Source organism: Mchenga conophoros, linkage group LG23 (genome assembly GCF_057382185.1).
Source record: "Mchenga conophoros isolate Kocher_MC1m ecotype Shallow Benthic linkage group LG23, M_conophoros_male_GT1.1, whole genome shotgun sequence".
Classification (NCBI taxonomy): Eukaryota; Metazoa; Chordata; class Actinopteri; order Cichliformes; family Cichlidae; genus Mchenga; species Mchenga conophoros.
Genome location: NC_140547.1, coordinates 13838153 through 13855489, shown reverse-complemented (window position 1 = coordinate 13855489; position 17337 = coordinate 13838153). Strand labels below are relative to the sequence as shown.

The following is a 17337-nucleotide window of genomic DNA, read 5'->3' as shown; positions in this document are numbered from 1 at the left end:
GAAATGATGTGGTCACAGTTGCCCCAAGACAGTAAGAACAGTAACTAAACTAAATTAAATAGCACAATATAAAAGTTACAAAATATGACAAAATGGCTCTAATTATAAATATCCCAGTATGTTACACAAATTTAAATGTATATAGTTGACACTGAGGCGGCCTTCTTATTATATTGACTCACATTAGTCCTATGTCATACTTGTTTCAACCTTAATCTGCAACAAAGAAAGAGCAGACTCTGTGCTGAAATGGTTCACACGGGGCTCCAGGTTCCAGGTGCCCTTAAAGCTGCATGGGAATCTGAGGCTAAACAAAATGAACGAAAGATGGGAGGTGGAAGTTTGCAGTGCAATGACTAGTCACACAAATCACGAAGACAGAAATGAAATAAGAACATAAATTATTAAAGTCTTGATGAGAGACTGAGCTAAAATTAAACAAGTCTACTATTGAGTAGATTTAATGTCAGATAAAAATGATGATGAAATGAAATCCTTGTGGCCTGGGTTATTTTTGATCCTACTAAAATTCTGGATATCCTCGTATGCTTCAGTCATATCCACTGTTTCATATCCAGTGCTCTCTCTCTCTCTCTCTCTCAAAATATGTATTGTGTTTAAAAGATATCAAATCAAGTACTGGTCTGCGTCTTCTTATCATGCCAGTTTGTACCACAAGATGGTGCAGTGAGTCAATGCAACCCTTATTTAACCAGGGACACCAATAAAAACAGATTCTTATTTACAATATTGGCCTGGCAAAAACCATGATTGGTAAAAACCTATATATAAGTAAACAAAGTGTACAATGTACAATTCTAACAAATGTAAAAGTCAAAATTTGCCATTAACATATATTATTCATATTATTCAGATATTCATCAACGCAGCCTGAACTCACTTGCAGCATTCGGGCTTTCATGCCGTTATGTAGACTTCACGAGAAGTTCTCTAGGTTTGTTTGGATGTTGGCTGCCTTTTGGTCTGTTCTCTGTCAGGATGATCCCCCACTGCTTCAGTAATGTTGAAGTCTGGGCTCTGGGGAGGCCAATCCATGACTGATAGTGTTCCACTGTTTGATTTTCTTTCTTTTCCTTCCTGAAAAATTAAGCTGCCATAGATCTGCTGATGATATTGCATAGTGGACCAAAATTTGCTGGCACTTCATGTGTTCATAAATCCATCAATTCTGACAAGATCTCTAACACCACTGGCTGAATGTAGTCCCAAATCTTGAGAGAGCCTTCACATGTGTTTTTACAGATGACTGCACGTCTTTTGTCCTCTCTTTGTTCACCTTTCTCAGATTTTTTCTGAGATATGTCACCATACTGTGATCAAATTTATTTATTCATACATCCCAAAGTTGAGAAAATTGTGTGCTGTAGCGGTCAAGACATTAAATACTAAACATTAAACTATTATTTTCAGTTCAATTCAATTTTATTTACACAGCGCCAAATCACAACAACAGTCGCCTCAAGGCGCTTTATATCGTACAGTAGATCGTACAATAATAGATACAGAGAAAAACCCAACAATCATATGACCCCCTATGAGCAAGCACTTTGGCGACAGTGGGAAGGAAAAACTCCCTTTTAACAGGAAGAAACCTCCAGCAGAACCAGGCTCAGGGAGGGGCGGCCATCTGCTGCGACCGTTTGGGATGAGAGAAGGAAAACAGGATAAAGACATGCTGTGGAAGAGAGACAGAGATTAATAAAAGATATGATTCAGTGTAGAGAGGTCTATTGACACATAGTGAGTGAGAAAGGTGACTGGAAAAGAAAAACTCAATGCATCATGGGAATCCCCCGGCAGCCTACATCTATTGCAGCATAACTAAGGGAGGATTCAGGGTCACCTGGTTCAGCCCTAACTATATGCTTTAGCAAAAAGGAAAGTTTTAAGCCTAATCTTAAAAGTAGAGATAGTGTCTGTCTCCCGAATCCAAACTGGAAGCTGGTTCCACAGAAGAGGGGCCTGAAAACTGAAGGCTCTCCCTCCCATTCTACTTTTAAATACTCTAGGAACAACAAGTAGGCCTGCAGTGCCAGAGCGAAGTGCTCTAATAGGGTGATATGGTACTACATTACATACTGATTATTTAAGACCTTGTATGTGAGGAGCAGGATTCTGAATTCAATTCTGGATTTAACAGGAAGCCAATGAAGGGAATCCAATACAGAAGAAATATGCTCTCTCTTTCTAGTCCCTGTCAGTACTCTTGCTGCAGCATTTTGGATTATTAACTGTGATGAGTAGTAAGATGTTCTGGCTTTGCGGAGGGCTTTCTTATAAAGCAACAAACTATTTCTCCAGGCAAAATGATGATCGTCTAAATTTGTGACACGCCATTTCCTCTCCAAGTTTCCTCTCCGATTCATCTGCTTTAGGCTACATGTTTGAGAATTATACCACGGAGTCAGGTACTTCTGATTTGAGGCCTTAGTTGAAACAGCTTAGGGTATAAGTGAAGTAGAATGGCTCGATAAGATAAAGCAAAATACAACACAAGGTAAAACAAAACAGTATATTAAAAACAGTATATTAAATAGAAAAACTAAAGAGATAAAATTCAGTAATAAAAATGACATAGGTAAAACATTTCATTAAAATGCAATAAAAGTAAAATGTGCAAAACATTCATATAGCCATATTGTGAAAATAAAACAATCATAAAACAAAGTAGAACAATTTACGGATAAATGAGGAAACAAAAAAAATCTGTAGTTTTTTTTCTTTTTGACATTTTAAGAACGTGTTTTCTGAAAAAGCTCCACACAGAGCTGCAGTGCTGTAAAGTGTTAGCGCGCGCACGGAGCGCGTGCCAGTGTCTTCGAACTTCGTGCTGAACCCTGAAAACATCAAAGCGGCGCCCGGCAGCACCTTCTCTACACACTGAGGCCCATGACGTCATTTTATATCACGAAGACGGTACCACGCATGCGCACAGGGGGGGAGAGAAAAAAAAAGCCAAAGCGTCACGGAGCGGTACAGCAGCAGTGTATGTGTGTGTGTCCTCATCACGAAGAGAGAGAGTGAACGGGAAGCAGCACCTCCGCCTTTTCCATCCAACATCTTCTCAGAACTCGAGTGGGAACGCGCTCAACTACACCTAGTCCGTACTCCCCCCCTCTTCTTCCTCCTCTTCAAAATGTCCGTGGGCAGTGACTTTGGGAATCCTTTAAGAAAATTCAAACTCGTCTTTCTCGGGGAGCAGAGTGGTAAGGACGCCTTTAATTCTCTGTAGAAGTTGATGTAGTGGCTCGGTGCACCTGCTGCTGCTGCTGGGGCCGGTCGGCAAGTTCATGTTTCAGAAGGAAGCAGAGCTTGATTTAGCCTGGTGACAGGGCGACTGTGTGGAGTTTTAGGACTTAAACTGAGCACCAGGAAGGAGAAAAAAAATGTCTGAGCGGAGCGTGGGGAGGAGATTTTAATCAAATTAGCAGCCCGTGAGGCTTTGCACAATAGTCGGGAGTGTGTGAATTGTCCCTCTGGCTCTTAAGTTTAAAAGTAAAATAACTGAAGCACTAAACCTGAAACGAGCTCTTCGGATGGAGTACCAGCCTCAGGTCTGAGGTCTGATGCTGCTGGGGATGGTACAAGTTGGCAAATATTCCTGTGTGCTGAGACACACCCAGGTTGTCAGTGGCGATGAGATAACTTGTGTGGCTGCAGTCTCTGCCCTGGTATTGTTCCAGCCTGCCTGCCTGATGAGGCTGGGACCAAGTTTGTGTGTCTGTGTATGATGACCTGCTCAGTCATTATTATTTCACACTAAATAGCATATTTCCCCCCCATCCTAAACCATCAGAGTCCAAAGCTTCTCCTTGTCTGAGGTTGTTTTCCTCAGGATTACACAGCTGAGCTCCCTCAGACATGAGCTGAATGTCTGGGTTTTGTCTTCTGAGTAGGGCAGGTCGTTTTATGGTCTTGAGCAGCCCAATGAACCACATTAGTCACAGTTCAGGGCTCCAGCAGGTCATATTGATTACCCAGTACAGTGGGATCATGCATTAGCTTGAATAATGCTTCATTTACAGCAATGTGCCATGTTTATTACTGTGTCTAACTAATAGGACATTATGTCATTTAACCCTGAAGCAACCAAGCTATTTCAGCAGCTCTAAAGAAATACTTTCAGTTTCTCTATTTGTGGTTGTAATGTCTTTACTGTGTTTTTATTTGTGAAAGATAATATAACATTTTTTATACAGTCATTTTATGTAAAAATCCGTTAAAAACACAAATGTACAAACAATTACATGTACAATTACATGTATATATATTATATGTAGTCCTAATGCTAGACATGAAAATGCATTTTAAAGCTTAGGCTATTTTGCATTTTATTATTATATATTATTTGAGGCTTTAGTAACAACAAATCAAAACCTATGAGGTTAAATATATGCTTATATTTACATACACACCTTTCCATTCTATTTGTCTGCCTGAAAACGCACTCCCAACTGCTAAATAACGAAGGCCAAGAAAAACAATGCAGTGATTGCTAACGTAAGTCGTCCACTGTGCAGCACTTGTATATGTGTCCAGCAACCACTGTGAATAATGAAGACTTCTGGGAAAGGGTCAGCAAACCGGACAAAAGATGTTACCTCCTCACGGAGGAGAAACAGAGTGCGATCTCACAGCTGTCGAGTTTTATTACCATCCATCACGCAGGTACAATGAATTATGTGAAAGATTCTTTTTTGGCTCTAGCAGATGCACTTAAGTCAGGTGGATAAACATCTCATTTGTCTGCAGGGACGTTTATGATAATTTTTTTTCACCAAAATCATCAATCACAATCAACAATTGTGTTAAATAATCGTGAACTCAATATTATGATATTCAGTTAGGCTGTCATTGTGGAACTCTACTAAAGCCTTGATGGAGATACTTGTGACAATAACAGCTCATTTGACTTCTTCCTAGAAATTAAAATGATTGAAAACTGTAATTAATAAGAAAATGTATGGATATATTTTATAAATAAAAGAAACAGTGAATGAGAAAAACAAAGAGAGCCACTTTAATTCTATTCCGTTGGACCCTTTTACAGCTAACCCTTGTTTCTCTTTTCTGAACTGAGTACTTTCTGTCATATTTCAGGTCTACTTCCAGAACAAAAGCACTGGTGTTTAGGAATTAGTGGGGGTGATCTCCGCCTATACAGCATACTCCTACTACCTGTGGAAAAACCCAGAACCTATTCTAATGGTTGCTAAACCAGATCTTTATTGATACATACTGAGGTGTCAAAACTCGTCATTAAGGGTACTGGTAAGGTTGACAAATATCACCTTTACCGGGGGGAAAGAGTTTAGCAACTTGAAGTTAAACTAGGTCATAGGTAAGGTGAGGTAAGGGCCAATTGCCCCCTGTTGGCCATTAGAAAACAATGCTTGGTAGGTTCTGCATCCATCTTTACATGCAGTCTATGAGGAGCCCCCTCTGTTAACAACTGACACAAGTGTTTTCATCTATGAGTCCAGCTATTCTGTAGTGCCTTGGATCTAGAATTTGTTGGTACTGTCCTACACGAGGCACCAGCGGTGTGCGCCTAATGAGAAAAATGATAATTACAAGTGATTTCAAAGCATTGTGATGCTTCAGATTTCCCTTTTTAGCTTATAAAACCAACAGCACATTCTGCTCAGTCGGCTCGCAGTCCTCTCGTCAGCAAATGAAAGTAAATTAGACGCAGTTTATATAAAATGTACAAACATACGCCTGCTAGTTAGCTTTTTCCTCTTGGGCAATTTTATGACATTAAGTGCCAAGCAACAAGCCAAAGGGGATTTATTTGGCTGGATAAACATAATATCAGGGAGTGCACTGTCTGTATTTACCCAACCACAAAGCCGTCTGATTCTTTTGACATTTCAAATTATGGTCACACTGAGAGACATAATGTCTTATCCAGTAAATTTATTCGTTTTAGACATGAATACAAATAAAATCTTTATTTTTATCTCTTTGTGTGCTGTATAAAACTTAATTTGAGGCTTGTGTAACCCATATTGATTCATAGTTCAAATAAGATTTGTATAAAAGAGGCTACTGAAGGCAAGCAAGCAAAAATGGCATTTAAGCAATCATTGCATCTCATCTCACTGTAAGTGTTTTACCTGTTTATCCGTTTATCTCTCGTTTGTTTGTTAGAATTGCGGATCATTTTTTACAGTGTGCACACAAAATATTTCTAAAACGTAAGGTAACAAACGAAGGTCTGTTTGAGCCAGGAAAAATCCCTGTACATGAACATACACTAAAACTAACTAACAATAGGCCTGAATTATTGATAAAGGACATTTCTTATCCTAAGCAAAGTGGGCCACTTGGTAATTAAATTTCCTAATTGTTCAGCTTGTTGTTACAGCTTGAAGTCATTGCTCACCAACACGTGGTCTTAATAAATGCCGTTGTAGGGTGTTTACTCACTGACGAACAGCAAGACTGCATTTATCAGCATTTCTCTGTGTTTGCTCTATTGCGGTGAAACTTATTTTATGCTACACATGCACACCAATGGATTTGCTGGGTTTTGTGTTCAGCTCCTGCGATACATAATAAAGGATTTTAGACTCAGCATTTTCTATAACAACTGCTCACTTTCAGGTGATTAAGGCGACTTCTGCAAACTTTTATTAGCAAGATAAATGTTTGTAAAACAGCCATGTCAGTAGTGCTGGATCATTAATCTGATTTTAATTTAAGTTAGATTTTGCCAATGAGTTGTTATAAAACCAAGTTAGCTTCTATATAGCCCGACCTGTGACCTGTGGTGTCTACTTTGGTGGCTTCAAGATTACATCTTTGCAAGTGAATCACTGAGCGTGGAGCTCCCACTCTGGGCAAGTTACTGCCCCAAGTGGAAGAGTTTCGGTATCTGGTGGTCGTGTCCATTAGTTAAGGGGAAAAGGTGCGTGAGATTGAAGATGGATTGGGACCAATCTGTTGTGGTAAAGAAGAGAGAGATGAGCTTAAAAGCAAAGCTGTCAATTTACCGGCCGATCTATGTTACTACTCAGAGTAAAATTTCTGCTCCTTCCCATCAAAAGGAACCAGTTGAGGTTGTTTGGGCATCTAAATGGGATACCTCATGGAGACTTCCTATGCGAGGTGTTTCAGGCATGTCTTGGAGGGGTCAGACCAGGACTTGCTGGGAAGATTATAGTTTTCAGGATCAAATCCAACTATTTCTTTTGGCTGATGTTAGCATGTCTGTTATGGCCCTTTTTTGCAGCCTAGATTAAGATTTTTGCCATAACATAGCAACTTTGTTGTGGTCTAAAGGCACTTTAGTTGGTCTCATTCTTTGGGTTTTCTTACCCCTCAAAAAAGCTTAAGAGTGTGCCAATGAAAGGGCATAATTTTTTTAATAAAATTACTTTTAAAGAAAGACATTCTTTATGAAATGGCCAGATATAAAAGGAAAATTAATAGTTTTCTGTCAAATACAGTAACATAGACTCTTTGCTTTTAATATGTGGAGACCAGTCATGTTGACCCCCCCTCCCAAATACCCATTCTGATTCAGGAAACATCCTGATTCTGAATTCCACTGGAGACCCAGCAGGTCTGTACATATATTCTTGTGGAGTTAAGTGTGTTCCTGTTATCAGTGCGAGGGGACTTTATTTGTCAACCATCCAGACAGCAGCAGCGGCAGCCTCATCTCCGGTGGAGCTGCGTGTCTCTGACACGTCGACTATAATTGCAGCTGGTGCCCAGGCGGGCGTGAATCACATCAGCTCAGCCGCTATCTTTTATTAATATACACAACTGGACTGAAGTATGTCACAAAAAAACACCCCTTATTGTTCTTTTTGAGTTGAGAGTCCCTGTGTACAGTGAAGGCCCCATAATGGTGGACGTGGCTGAAAAATGTCTATAAAGGGAAAGATGGCACGATGTGCTGTTTTTCATAAAAGAATCCACTAACGTCAGAGAGGTGGAGGCTCTACATTAAGTGGGTGGAAGCAGGAGGCAGAATGTGAAATGAGCTGTCAGGAAGCCATACTTCTTTAGGTGTTTTACACTCCGTGCACAAAGAAGGTTGGCTAAACATTTCCTTGACAAAGCTGAGGGCTTTAAGCAGGCCAATCAGCTGTTTCCAAGTATGCGCACCCACACTCCTGGTGGCAACCGCTTTTTACCCGTTCCAGCCTGAGTGCAATCAACCAAGTCTTTGTTAGAACACCTCAGATTACTGATCTGCATTTATTGGGCTATGAGTATTGTGCCTTAGGCGTCTTTTCACAGGAGCAATACTACATGGTACTTTGTAAAAGGCAATTGTTTGGAGCTAATCCCCTGGCTGAATGCTTCATTTCACCCCAGACAAACAGATGGGAATATATTTGGAAGACACATCCTCTTGGCCGCCATGAGCTTTTGCTCACTGAATCAAAAGGCCATCTTCTACCCTTTGCTGCACAGAGATTACCACTGTACAAACCAGCGCTGGCTTCAAAATACTCCTGAATCACTGGACTGACATGTTCCAAAGTAGGGCTCAGTTAGTTGTCTAATGCATCAATCAGTATGTCTCTAGGAAACAGCTTTCTGAGCAAATGAAACTCTGGGGTTAGGCTCACAACAGACTGCCATACACCAGCCAACAATTTCTCACTTTCAGATTCTGAAACCACAAACCGTGTATTTCTCACGTTTCAATAACATACAGCTTGTTGTGCATACTCTGCACAATGACAAGCAGAAGGTAGTGCAAAAAAGTCTGTAGCAAGAACAGGCAAGTCAAACCACTGTAATGTTTTGTTTTTTTTGTTTTTCTTTTAGCTTTATTGCCTGTGGCTCAGTTTTGGCTCCTGTTCTTGGTTTGATGGCTTCTATTTGCACCAATTTCATGGTATTTTTTAAATATTTATTATTTCTGATTTTGTGTATCTTTAACACTCAACCACTTGACCTTTATGTGAACAAATGGGGAATTTCATTAACCAATTTCTTAATTATTCTAAGCAGGAATACTTTCCTAATGCCTCTGTTGGTGTTTATCCTATCTATACTTTTTCCTTTATCCATGATATGCTATTCTAAAAGTGTTCTTATAAGAACATTTTCTTCTAAAATGTTTCTTATGTCATTCCTTTCAACATTTTTAGTAAATTTAGTAAAGAACATGAACTATATGAGCAAATGGCATTTATTTAGTACATCCTTCTCTGTTGCTTCTTTCAATAGTGCACATTTGAGTGAATTATGTGTTACAGTCTGCTGATATCATTTTAACACAAAAATATAAATCAGCTGCTGACTCTGTGGTGCTTTTTTCAACAACAGACTACATTGAAGTCATCATAGTCACGCTGTTTTTCATCCTTTTTTGTTGCCATGCTTCAATTTCAAAGTAAATCTGAATAAACATCTGGTTTGTAGATGTTTGAATATTTTAAAAACATTTGAGTGAGCGAATGTAGTGATTAGAATTGCACCAATGATGTGAAAAAACAAACAAAAAAAAAAACTTATGTTACACAACTTTTCATTGTCCTCCCCATAAAATTGGTACCATTCCTGCAAAAAACTTGAAAATCTATGGAAGCAGACAGAGACATTTATGGTAGGAAAGATTTTTACTGTATGCTATATGCCATAAATACTATAAAGGTAAAATATGCAAGAGGCTCATTCTTGCCAGGAGTATAGAGAATATAAAACATTTGAATGTAAATGGTAGCCATGCAGTAAATGGCCTCAGAGCTGATTCAAACGTTGGCAAATCCGGGTTTCATACATTTATCAGCTGATGGGAAATTCTCGCTTTGCGAATCAGAGGAGGTTGTAGATGAAATATGTGGAGAATGTGTGCTTTTAGCGTGGGTCGACTTGTTTGTTGTATTCCTGTCGTCACAAATGTTCCAGCTCCTTAAAACTTTATGTAACACCTTTGCAAACAAAAAAAAAAAAAAAAAAATCTATATTTATCCGGCTTTAGCACCGTAATTTCAAGCTGCAAAATACCCCTGCCGGTCTAGTAGTAGGAATAGTTAATAATCTATTGAATTTTCAGTGGTGGGAGTGAAGTTGACTCATGGGATTTAAAATAAATAAATAAATAAATTAAAGAAAACACCTACAGGTGATTAAAAGTAACTTCCCTGTTCAGAAATTTTCCCCTCTGAGTAGTTACAGCTCGCTCTGCTTTCTGCACTGCAGTGCTTTGAGTTTAAAATAGAGCCCCAGAAGAAAGGAAGGTGCCACTCACCTTCTTTAAATCAATATTTCAATATACTTAGAAATGACAAGCTTGCTTAGTTTTTACTGATTCTATAAACCAGTGTCAAATTTCATATTCCCATTTGACCTGTTACTGGGGCTGTACAATAAGTTGTTGAGCATCTGAAAGAAAGTAAGTTTAAAAATGTAAAATTCATAGATACCAGAGATCATCTTCTGACTTATAGATTTCTACAAACATGGAGCATTGCTATAACTTTAGAATTGAATGGAGCCAGAAAACTGAATGTGGCTCTGTTTTGGGGGGTTAGTGAAGATAAAGACAATAAAACTGAAACGATGGAGGTTACATTGTGTTCAGTCAAAAATCTTACTGAGAGTTCTAGATAAACCGAGACAAACCCACCTTCTGCAAAAACAACACCTGAGACCAGATGATCCACATTAGTTTGTTTTGAAAGATAATTTGATGCTTCACCTACAAACATGTTTAATCAGTATTGCAAAAGTCATTCCTAGACAACTTTAAATCCACTGCCATCTCCAAAGTTAGTCAAAACAAAATCTTTCATGTTGTGCAAGAGTGTGTAAGACTAGACGGCGTCAAGTGAGTGATGGGTGGAACAGAACAGGCGAGGTCTCGCTGGGTTTGATTTAACTCCTCATCATCTCCTTTGAGATTCACTAATTTGACTAAAACTGTCATTAACTAAAATATTGTAAAAGATAAATACAGCTTTAAATCTCTGGAGTCTTTAAATGTAAAGTGGAGCTGCTGTTTTGGGATTTCAGCCTGTCCCACCGCCTCCTATTCTAAAAGTGAATCATTAAAACTGAGTAGCTGGAGACTGAGCTTGTAGCGTTTTCTATGATTGAGGAACTGCAGATTGGCTGTTCAACACTGGCACTTTGTCTAGTCTTCATTCCCTGAGTAGCATCTGTGTTTGCTGTAGTATCTGCCAGTCTACCTCCATCTAAAGATAGCTGTTCTTCTTTCATTTCACATCTAATTGCATCTTCCCAGAAAGTATTCTTCTCTTACGGATTGAGGGAAATGACTCCCTGATAGCTTTGATCTGCTATTGATCGGCTCAGCTGGCCATTAATAGTCTAAGTTAGTCCCTTTATCTGTGGCTTTAGGGCAACAATGCAGACTGTTATTTTTTTATATTCCAAGCAGCTGGGGCTCATTACCTGTTTTATGCTTTCATTCTGGTGATAACCATGGACGGAGTGCATATGGTTTTATGTGGTTCTTCTGTCTCACTCGTATAGTGCCTTCAGGGAATTTCTTCATATGTGGCACAAATGCTCACTCAAGAATGAACTGGCTAGATTTTCAAAAGAAGACATGTTCCCTTAGAAAAAATGTTTATGGACATGACTCAGGAATTCATACACAAATGACCAAATTTATAGGATAAAATGAGAAAGTGGTGGGACTCTGTATCCAAATATATATTCTCTCACCATATTGTCAGGGCTCTGTGTGCGGGCAGGTGGAAATGTGGATCCAAATGCAGGACTCCGAGACGAAATGTAACTGAAAACCACAGCTTTTATTGCTGGCATGAAACAAAACACAAACCAAACCATGAAACCAAGCACTCCATACTGTACAGTAATGCCACTGTTTTGCACATGTCTCAACTCTGTATATTTTTATATATTTTGTTTATTGTTGACTCTATTTAATTTGTAAAATATGTGTATACACACACACACACACACACACACACACACGTAGAAAAACATTTAGTATACACATCCAAAACAAATTTTTTTTTTTTGCATATACTATTATATATTGTACATATATTTATTAGTTTCAGATTTAGCCATTCGTATATTTTGCCTGTTTATGTTATTGTATTTTGCACAACTCTGTTGCTTGTGAAGCTCACACACAAGAATTTCACTCACATGTATTGTACCAATGTACCTGCACATGTGATGTGACAATAAAAGTGATTTGATTTGATTTGATTTGATTTGAACACACAGGCAGGATTTGAGGGTACGACGCGACACTGGGTTGAGGAAAACACAGGGCTAATATACACAGGATGGTAATCAGGGAATGGGTAACAGGAGGGAGACACAGCTGGGAGAAATTGGGGCTGACAAGACAGGAGGAGCAAAGCTGGACACACTGATATAAGACACAATCCTTCAAAATAAAACAGGAAACAATACACAAGGATGCAGACTAGGAAACACAGACTTAACACGGGCAGAACTAAAAATAAACCAGAATAAGATGGAACATAGAACATCATCATCAAATAGATCAAGAAGATAACCAAAAAATACAAAATCAAACCAAAACATGAAAACTCAAAATACTGGGTCAAAACTGACCCAGAACCGTGACACATATGGTACCTGGGGTAGGCTCCACCCCTCGTACAACCCTAAAATGGATAAGCAGAAAAGAATGGATGGCTGGATGGACGGATAATGAAAAAAGATAGAAAACCACTTTGACAAAGTGAAACTGAACCACATTCTTGTATTTATATTAAAAACACTGCAAGAAATTATAAAAAAAAGAAAAAACAACAACAAAATAATAGTAGTAAAGGTCAGTTTTTCTCTGACCTTTACTACAGTGAGACAGAGTTCATTTAGCCAGCACGGGACAACTTTAATGTATCGTTTTTATGTTCCACAAAAACACTTCTCTGGCCATTAGTCTACACCATGACTGAGAAGTAGAGATGGAAATTGTAATGATGTCAAGCATTTGTTTAGAAACTGAGATGTGACACTAATCTTTGGTGCCTATCTATCAAATCCCTTCATCCATGTGAACTACGCCTTGAATGACCAACACACCTTTCCAAGTTGCATGGACCTGACTGAAATTTACATTTCATTTCATGTGCTTGCCGTCTTTTCTGTGCTGAAAGTCTTCAATCTGTGACTTCCACTCTATCTGAAAGTATTTTATGTTTTTGCACTCTTCCTGGACCAACCATCGTCTGCCCATACACTTCTACACAACCCTAAGGAGAGGTGCCCCTGGTGACCATGGTAAAAAAAAAAGAAAAAAAAAAGGCAGGTCTCATTTTTCAGACCCACCTTTATACTGACTATGATGCAAGTGCTGTTTTTGCCGCTCAGACATTGTTCACCTTGCCTAACCAGCATTGTCTTAAGTGCTTATGTCTGCTGCAACACATTTGTAAGTGCATACCATAATGTTTCAAAAATAATTAGGGGTCTGATTTTATGTTGAAAGCTGTTTTTTGTTTGCCAAACTGTAATTTTAATGTTTGTCTAAGTGTTTTCAGTTCTGCAGTGGTTGGTTTGCAGTCAGAGAATACCAAGCAGAGCAATGGTAGCTCTGTGTACAGTACTTATGCTGCACAGCTGAGCGGGTGTGTTCTCACAGGCCCATGGGAAAAGCACCGCCTCACTTATTCACTCTGCCCAGAATAAAACAAATGTGTGTGCTGCCCATGCAGTGATGTAGAGAAAGCGTCTGATTCAGTTCACCCTCTCAGTGTGTGAGGGGAAGATTTAGGATGTATCTGACGACACACTTTTACAAAGATAAAGCGGCGGGCGTGGGTGCTGCTCTTCTACAAATCTAACGTCTTACCCTGTTGTATTAGAGATCAGGTTTAACAAGGATCCAGGAACATTTGAAAGTGCCTGACATTATTCAGGCAGAGAAGCTGTTTTCAGACTGTTCTCTCTAAATTGTGTGTCTTAGAGACAGATTGGGTTCTTGCTTAATGTGAGATCTTTTGAAGGAGAAAGGCAGAGAATCCCATTTCAACTTAATCCCAGTTGCTCAAACAGAACGGCTCGGTGAATAAAATCCCTGCTGTGGAGGAAGGCTGTCATTTACCCGGCATGGGGTGTGACACTTGACTGAGTTCAGCAGGTCTCCATCGGTGTTTACCCTTTCTCCAGCTTCCCAGATGAGTCCTCATCATGGGGCTGAATGCATCCTGCTGAAGCCTTCATTTGACCTGCGCTAAAGGGATGCAAGGCGTGGTGGGGGTTTTTTCTCTTTGACTAATGGGGTTTTTAAACCTTTTTATCAATTCTAGAATAACAAATGTTTTCAAGCACTGATTAATATAGTAGATGTGACTGCAGGAATATATTGTCTCATTGAGATGCCAGTGTGAGCAACATGCAGAAGGTCCTGCAGGGATTTATAGAGTGGAGGCAAGCTGAACATTCATCACTGCAGTTTAACATAGTAGGGAGCATTAAATCTAACTCAGCGGGCAAAGAAATGAATCACTGCAAGACAATTTGCAGAGGAAGGCAATGCAGAAACCCAGCCCTAAAAAATCGTAAAAAACAAAAACAAAAAACCCAAACAGTAAAACTGACATAAATGGGTGTGGAGAGGATCAGAAAAGCAGGACACGAGGAACACAAAAACAGGTGAAAAGCAAACCTTTAATGAGTTGTTGCAAATGTCAAAAAATACAGGCAGGGAACAAACAGAAATCCAATTGTGAACACAGGGAGCCAGGGAATGAATCAGCAAAAAACACCGGGGAGATTAGACCAACAACAATGTCAAAACAGGGACCCCAAAACTTCCAAAAACATCAAATGTTACAAAAAACAGGAAGAAAGAACTCAAAGCATCATAATCATCTCCCAAAGCTTCTAGGGAGTTTGGGTCTAGTGTTTAGGTCTTGTGTTGACAAGCTGAACAGATCGCCATAATCTTCTTTTTTAACTAAGTTTTGTAATTTGTCTATAGCAGGTGTCACAACCTTTACTACCAAATAAGCCATTTTTGAGCAATTTTTGCTTAAAAAGTCTGTATGGAGCTACAAAACATATTTGAGTCTTATAATGACGGTAACACAGACTGCTGAGTAAAACTGGTTCCAGCCAGGTTACAGAAAGGTGTAAGTAATTAAAATATTCCAAGCAGTGGTTTTATGATTATTTGGTACCTATCTTTGCATATTAGTTACAGTATTACTATGTGTTGTTGCATTTATCCTTTATCTTTCTCCCTTTCCACACCCCTCTGCAGAGCTCACTTTGTCTTTGTGTTCATGGACAGGAAGCTGTCTTCAGACCTTGCTTCAAGTCTTTTCTCTCTCTCCTATTTTTTTTTTTTTTTTTTTTTTTTGCAAAGGCAATCCTTGATCTGAAACACACTGGCTTCAATGCTTGTTTTGTTTCTACTGCAGGTAAATCTGACTCGAATTTCATAGCCTGTGATTAGCCCTGAGTCAGCATTTCTTTGCTGGGCTCAGTTTCCAAATATCAAAGCTACATTTTGTTACAAACTGCTGGTTCTGAGCCAGCAAAAAAAAATCTGAAGCTTGGCTGAAAACAAACTCAAGATGTCCTACATTCTTTAACCCCTGCGTACCACTTTGACCTCATTTCACTTTTACATTTGCAATTAATTGCGATAAAAATTTGAACAGATTACTTCTAAATGATCATTAATTAAATACCAATGTGACAAACAAGCATCACTACCCTTGATGTTCGATCTGTTTTTGGTAATTCACTGGAGAAAATGTAAGAAAGTGCATTTTTGGTTCACTTGAAAGCTTCATGAGTGGAGGAGGCTGATCAAAACAAGTGCTTTTGGTTTTTTATATTTGGATACCAGGCTCATCTTTAAGCTGTCATTCATTCCTTCTGTGTCAAAACTAGTTTTAATATATTCAGAATCAGATCAGCTAATTTTAAAGGAGTCAGGTGGGTCTCTTCACGTTTGCTTAATTTTATATGGAATTACCCGTTTGGACATTTGCCAGAGTCAGGTAAAGGAGCTTTAAACACTAAGTGTGTTCCTGATTGTATTACTTGTCTTGGAAAACATAATGGCTGTTTTCTCTGTCCAAACCTCACGCTCCTGATGCATTACAGTGCTGCATGTAGCTGTAATAACTCATAAAGTGGCAAAATCAACATTAGTTTAAACAATCTTGATTTGCAAATAGGTTAGAAATAATTTATTCCATGTGATAAAAACAGCTGCATATTTTCATTGTCAGGACATCAAATGATGTTAAAAGATCTGCACTTTGGCCAGCATGAGCTAAATATATTTTCCGTTTTCCTCGTACTTCGATATGGACACCTGGGTAATGCAATCTTTTGTTTGTGGTGGATTTTTTTCCTTGCAATATTTTTATGGGGGCGGCACCATAGCGCCCTCTTTTGACAGTCTGCCACCGGTTTAAATCCTCACAGTCAATTTTATTCATCATAGTCCACTCTAAAATGTTTGCACAATGCAGAACATGTCACACATCTTTATGATCTTTGACTATATTTATATTCATATGAAGCCTTGTTAAGCCTTGCAACCACTTTTTAATTAATACACATTTTTCTCTTGTGACCGGTGGTTGCCAGCGAGTCACCGACCAGTTTGAAGGAACATTTTCTTACATGCGATCAGAGAAAGTGCCCACTGCTGACGATTAGAAAGAATGCAGATTTAAGGCTCTTCCTCATTGGCTTCAATCTTTATACCTTTAAGTTATGTCCATCTTTTATTACATCTGCTGTAGTTCTTATCTAACAAGTTGACCAGAAATTTGGGTGTTTCTGATTTCCCAACAACCACACGTCATGCTGATCATTTAACTGCAGATGTTACCCCCATTGAGAGGCGAGCCTTTCAGTTTAGAATGAGATTCATCCTCGATAAATAACATAAGTAGGACTTTTTAAAAATGATGTAGTGAACCAAGTTTCACTAGATATGTGTGAATGACTGGAAATGAAAGCAGCGTCCTGGTTTTCTGACAGGATATTGGGTAAAATAGTTTCATTTCTGCAGCCTCCAGCTGCTCTCTGCCTTCTGAGAATGAAATCTAATTTAATCATTAAAACGTCATGTTGGTCTCTCTGAAGCCCTCTGGCCACAAACAGCAGAAATATGACTTCTGTCTTCTTTCCCAAGGCAATCACAAACACCAAAGAGTTATATACCTCCAAGCTGGTGTCACACCTAGGTGGACATGGGATTGTGTTATTGCTGTGTATGTAGCCGTATTGTTGTTGTTGCTTTTAGTAATGCCTCATTAGGCTGCATAGGAGCTGAAATGGCTTTCTGAGTGCTTTGTGTGTGCACGGGAGACTCAGCCTTTGAGTCTGAAAGCATCT

General features: G+C 39.0%; 1 protein-coding gene across 2 annotated transcripts in view; it reads left to right on the top strand.

Annotated features, from left to right (window-relative positions):
- Positions 1–2985: 2985 nt before the first annotated feature.
- Positions 2986–17337, top strand: part of rab6ba (RAB6B, member RAS oncogene family a) — a 67526-nt gene continuing 53174 nt past the window's right edge. The window contains exon 1 of one of the 2 annotated variants that reach the window (XM_085263776.1): positions 2986–3227. In XM_085263776.1, coding sequence (XP_085119902.1) covers positions 3158–3227 — 70 coding nt within the window. In that variant the 5' untranslated portion in view covers positions 2986–3157. The remainder of the gene's footprint in view (positions 3228–17337) is intronic. The other variant, XM_085263775.1, reaches the window with a different exon arrangement.